This window comes from Pseudopipra pipra, chromosome 6 (assembly GCF_036250125.1).
Source record: "Pseudopipra pipra isolate bDixPip1 chromosome 6, bDixPip1.hap1, whole genome shotgun sequence".
In the NCBI taxonomy this organism is placed as follows: Eukaryota; Metazoa; Chordata; class Aves; order Passeriformes; family Pipridae; genus Pseudopipra; species Pseudopipra pipra.
In genome coordinates this window covers 9914183-9919333 of record NC_087554.1, presented here as the reverse complement: position 1 = coordinate 9919333, position 5151 = coordinate 9914183, and the positions used below count along the sequence as shown (strand labels likewise).

The 5151-nt window shown below is 56.2% G+C and overlaps 1 protein-coding gene across 1 annotated transcript; it reads left to right on the top strand.

Moving 5' to 3' along the window:
* Positions 1-2448: 2448 nt before the first annotated feature.
* RASSF10 (Ras association domain family member 10) lies at positions 2449-4841 on the top strand. The gene has a single exon (XM_064657280.1). It carries the CDS (start codon positions 2831-2833, stop codon positions 4142-4144), a length of 1314 nt encoding a protein of 437 aa, XP_064513350.1. The 5' UTR covers positions 2449-2830; the 3' UTR covers positions 4145-4841.
* The last annotated feature ends 310 nt before the right edge of the window (positions 4842-5151 follow it).

Sequence of the window (5151 nt, the reverse complement as noted above, 5' to 3'; positions counted from 1 at the left end):
CATCTCCCTTTCTCATGGAATAATTAAAAGAAGGAGAGAAGGAGAGGAAGGAGGTGGAGCACTAGGCAGTCGAGTTCAGTGACTAATGGTACCAGAGTGAAGGAACCTGATCTGTTCTGTGACACTGCTACTGCCTCACTACATAACCTTAGGCAAGACACCGGATTCCTTTATACCATAGCATTCTTATCTTTAAAATGAGATAAAACCATCCTCTGTAGGATGCTTTAAGATCCTGGGAGGAAAGGCAAAGGGTTGCCTGCATTCATTTGCCTTTTGGGATTCAGCACAGCAGGGCCCAAACTTTGCTTCAGGTGGAGTTCAAGCATATAAGCATTTCAAACTTTTGAAGCTTTGCTGGCAGGTTCCTGAGTTTGCAGAGAGACTAAAACAAAATTCCTGAGGGTTAAACTTGAGATCCAACAATGTGAATTTCTAATGCCATCTTTTTAACCATGGATCTACTACGCATATCCTACCTACCAAAATCAAGTGTTTGTTTCTCTGATCTTGCTCTTACAATTACTGCCTCAGACCAAACTGCCAACATCTTCATTCTCTCTCTGGTAATGTTGCCTTGGGGGTGTCACTGGGTAGGCAGAGTCAGTTTTCCATACACAGAGATGTGGTCAAGGAAAGATGGAACGATCATCTTCCAATTTCATTGCACAAAGCCAGGCTTGGATGCTGGATAGATATAGGCAGTCAGACAAGTTGGAGCAGCTTGACCTGTGGGGAGCATAAGATGTTTCTTCACATCACACCCTGCTCTTCCTGTACTGTTCTTTGCCAGAAGAAATTAGGTACAGACATTCTCATAGGAAACACATGTAAAACAAGATCAAAACTAAATGGGAAAGGCAAGGAATCACCATTAAAGGTGTTGGACAATTTCTCATTGCTTCATTAACCCTTATGCTGCACCTGATTCTGCAAAAGACAATGAGGAATGGTCTTAATTTCCAAGTTTCTGCCAGCTTGATGAGAGCAACAAGGCTTTTCTTTTCCTACTCTTCTGAAGGTTTTTTTAAAATCTTGAGCCTTCCAGAGGCAAAGCTAAATCGTATAGTTACATTTCACATCCCGTTCCTGTTCGACACCCTATCATTCTGGAACAGTGTGAGCTGTCAGGTTTGCCCCAGAGTCCTGAAGACCCCCTTGGTTAAGGCCATTTTGTTCTCCCACAGCACTGCCACTGCTGGGCCCACCTTCCTCTGCCCTGGAGTGAATGATGCTTTCAGGCATAATCAACGCACCGAACAAAAAGCCTGCACACCTCGGGAATAACCTTCCATCAGCAAACGTTTTCTCTACACAAAGCACAGCAATCTAGCACTTCTGATACATCAGGAGAGCAAAACGCCTTGCCTCTGGAATTGGCAGTGCCAGACTACCGTTGGACGGGAACACGCAACATTAACGTAAGGCGGCTGTGGTCAGGGAGCAAAACCCAGCCTGTTACCAACACCCCCGTCTTGTGTGCCCTTGTTGCAACACGCAGCGGCCACCTTGGTTTGGAATCATTTAACCTGCAATAACACAGGAAAGGGACGTTAGCGGCAGGCGCACGATCCGTGTGATCTGCAGCTCCAGGAATGCTGGCGTTCGGTGGTCCCTCTGCCCACTTCCTCACGGGACAGGAGGCTGCACGTCAGAAACCACCACCGTAATTAGCTGCCTTACGCAGCCCGGGCAGAAGGCAGGCTTCCTTCCCCAGGACTAGTCTTTCCACGTAAATACGGGAGAAGCCGGCGCAGCAGCTGCCCACACCGAGCCTGTTACTTTAGGGAAGAACAGGACGTTAGGCTGCATAATTGTTAACTCGCTATTTTGTGTGCCCCAGCGTCACTGTTTCAAACAGCAGAATTACAGTAGTTAGGCTACAATGCCACTATGCTGTTCTGTTCCACTGACTGGAACACAAAACTTATTCGCACAAAAACCCTCTCCGCACGGCACACCAGTTTTATTGGCTCTAAAACTCATCAGCCTCCAGGTCTGAGAGAGATTTCCCCCTTTACCCACTATAATACTCTTCTAGCCATGTAGAAAAGCCCAGGTCCGTGAACCCTGCGATGCAATCGCACCATGAAAATCAGTGCCACAACCCTGTGTTTTATTACCATTTTTTACATCTCCTCATTTTAATCCGCACTCGGAGACCGATCCTGTTCCCATCAAAGTACACAGCAAGCTCCCATTAAAATCTGGCTCAGCTAGTATTTTAATAACACTTAGACATTCCCGTCCTTTGCATATTTCATCTGCGAAGTGCTTTGCAAACATGAATTTCCTAATTACAGGCGGATGATTTACTAAAACTGGAAATTCCTCACTAGTTCTGGCTCTCCCTTTGAAGCTCCAGGATTCGCTCTTGTCCCTCGGCACTTTGGAAGATCCCCCGACGCCGCTCGCTCGCTCGTTCCCGGCAGCGGCGGGGCGAGGGGAAAGAAGACGCGGAGACGACGGCGACCTGCTCCCAAGTTTCCGCGCCGGCGGATCTCGGGGTGTGATCCGCGGGGGCGCCCACGTGGGGAGAGGAAAGCCGGGAGGCGGCGGGACGCGGCGGAGCGCGGGCGGCGGACGGGACCGCGGCGGGTCCGCAGCGCACCGGGCCGGCCCCCCCGCCCCCGGCGGCCCCGCACCGGGCAGGAAGGGGTGGAGCGGCCGGGCGGGGTGCCGCGGGCGGGGAGGGGAGGGCCGGCATCCCGGCTGCGCTGAAGCCGGGCGGACGGGCTGCGCCTCGCCTCCCGTGAGCGCTGCCCATGGAGCGGCTGCCCGGCCAGCCCTGAGCCCGCGGCCCCGGCCGCCCGCCCCGCAGCCGCCCCCGATGGAGCCCGAGGAGCGGAAGATCTCGGTGTGGATCTGCCAGGAGGAGAAGCTGATCTCGGGGCTCTCCCGGCGGACCACCTGCTCGGACGTGGTGCGGGTGCTGCTGGAGGACAGCCACCACCGGCGGCAGCGCCCGGCGCCGCCCGAGCCCGGCGGCGGGATGCTGTCGGGGCCGCCGCACTCCTACTGCATCGTGGAGAAGTGGCGCGGCTTCGAGAGGATCCTGCCCAACAAGACGAAGATCCTGCGGCTCTGGGTGGCGTGGGGGGACGAGCAGGAGAACGTGCGCTTCGTGCTGGTGCGCAGCGAGGCCTCGCTGCCCAACGCGGGTCCGCGCAGCGCCGAGGCGCGGGTGGTGCTGAGCAAGGAGCGCCCCGGCCGCGGCCTGGGGGCGGCCCGCGCCAGCCTGGCACTCACGCAGGAGCGGCAGCGCCGGGTGGTGCGGAAAGCCTTCCGCAAGCTGGCCAAGATCAACAAGAAGCGGCAGCAGCCGCTGGCCCGGGAAGCCTCGTCGGCGGAGAGGATGGAGACGCTGGTGCACCTGGTGCTCTCGCAGGACCACACCATCCGGCAGCAGATCCAGCGGCTCCGCGAGCTGGACCGGGAGATCGACAGGTACGAGGCTAAGATCCACCTGGACCGCATGAAGCGGCACGGCGTCAACTACGTGCAGGACACCTACCTGGTGGGCGCCGGGGAGCCGGAGCCTGGCCAGCCCCCCGCCGGCCGCCCCGAGGAGGACTATGCCAGGAAGTGCGAGGAGGTGCTGCAGCTGCAGGAGCAGCGGGCGCAGCAGGAGGAGCTGCTGGAGCACCTGGCCGCCGAGATCCAGGAGGAGCTCAACGAGCGCTGGATGAAGCGGCGGCGGGAGGAGCTGGAGCTGGCGGCGGGACCCGGCCTGGCCGACACGGACTGCGACACCACGGAGCTGAGCGGCGGCGGCGAGGGCGAGCTGCACCTGGAACACGAGCGGGTCAAGACTCAGCTGAGCACCAGCCTCTACATCGGCCTCAAGCTGAGCACGGACCTGGAGGCCGTCAAGAGCGACCTGGACTGTACGCAGCGGGCGTGGGAGGACAAGGAACGGGAGCTGCAGCGCCTGCTGGAGACGCTGGGCACCCTGGACGTGGCGGAGGCGCCGGCGGAGCCCCGCGGGGCGGCGGGCGGGGGGCGGCCGGCGGCGACCCCGGCGGGCGGCTGGGTGGAGCTGCGCAAGGACCGCGCCGACAACGACGAGGACTCGGACACGGGGTTGAGCTCCATGCACAGCCAGGACTCGGACTCGGTGCCCGTCTGCGAGTCCCTCGTGTAGCGCCCGCCCGGCCGCGGCCCCCGCCGGGCAGCGAGGCACAAGCGGAGCGGGGCTGCCGAGGCACAGGGCGCTGTAGGGCTGCGGGCAGGTGTGGGGCAGGCGAGGAAACTCCCGGCGCAGGAGGCAGTCGAGCAGAGGAAACATTTTAATTTGAGCTCTGGAGTTTGGGCTTGTTCTGACTAGTCGTCCGCGGGCAGCGTTTAGGCTGGCTCGCAGGTACTTTTATCTGAGGAAGAGAGAAACCCGCAGCGTGTTTGCGTTTCGTTCACGTCTGGGATTGCTCTCTCCTTAAATCCTGCCGCTTGCTTCCCTCCGAAGCTTTTCTTGCCGGGCCTTTTAATCCCAGGGCTCCCCACGAACTCCCCACTGTAGCACAGACTGCTCTGGGTAAGCTCTTCACGAGCAAAAGGCCGGGATGTGAGCTCCAGAGCGGGAATCTGGATTTCCCGAACAGGTTCTTGGCAGTGCAGAGGCAGATGGTGGGTTATACTGCCTGTCATTTACAAACACACCCGGCTCCTTTACAGGCAAAAAGTCACTAAGACTAAAGCTGCTGATCATGTAAACACTATGGAGGAAAAGAGGTGTTAGTACCACTGACACTGGGATCTCCCAGGGCGCAAGCTTTTGGAAGGTACTGCAGTTCCTTTTGGCAACAGAAAGGAGTGATAAATCACTTCCTTTTTTTTTTTTTTTTTTTTTTTAAGGAACAAACTAAATCAAAACATAGGTTGACATATTGTATTAACTCTGCTCTGTGTAGTGCTTTTTCTTATGCATAGATAACAGTGCTTTGTTTAAAGGCATACTAAGAAATCTGTTAGTATCAATGTTCATTTGACAGTCATTGAAAGTAATTAGCAGTGCCTGTATGTACACAGCCTTCAACTACATTTTTTTCACTAGGCTAGCTGATCTTTGGCTGAGCTTGGTTGTAGATAAACAAAGTACAGAATCAGCTTGAGCTACCATTTATAATAATATAGTTCATATCAGGCCAAGAGATG

Coding starts and splice junctions, on each gene's coding strand:
- RASSF10 (XM_064657280.1), top strand. CDS start 2,831: ATGGAGCCCGAGGAGCGGAAGATCTCGGTGTGGATCTGCCAGGAGGAG.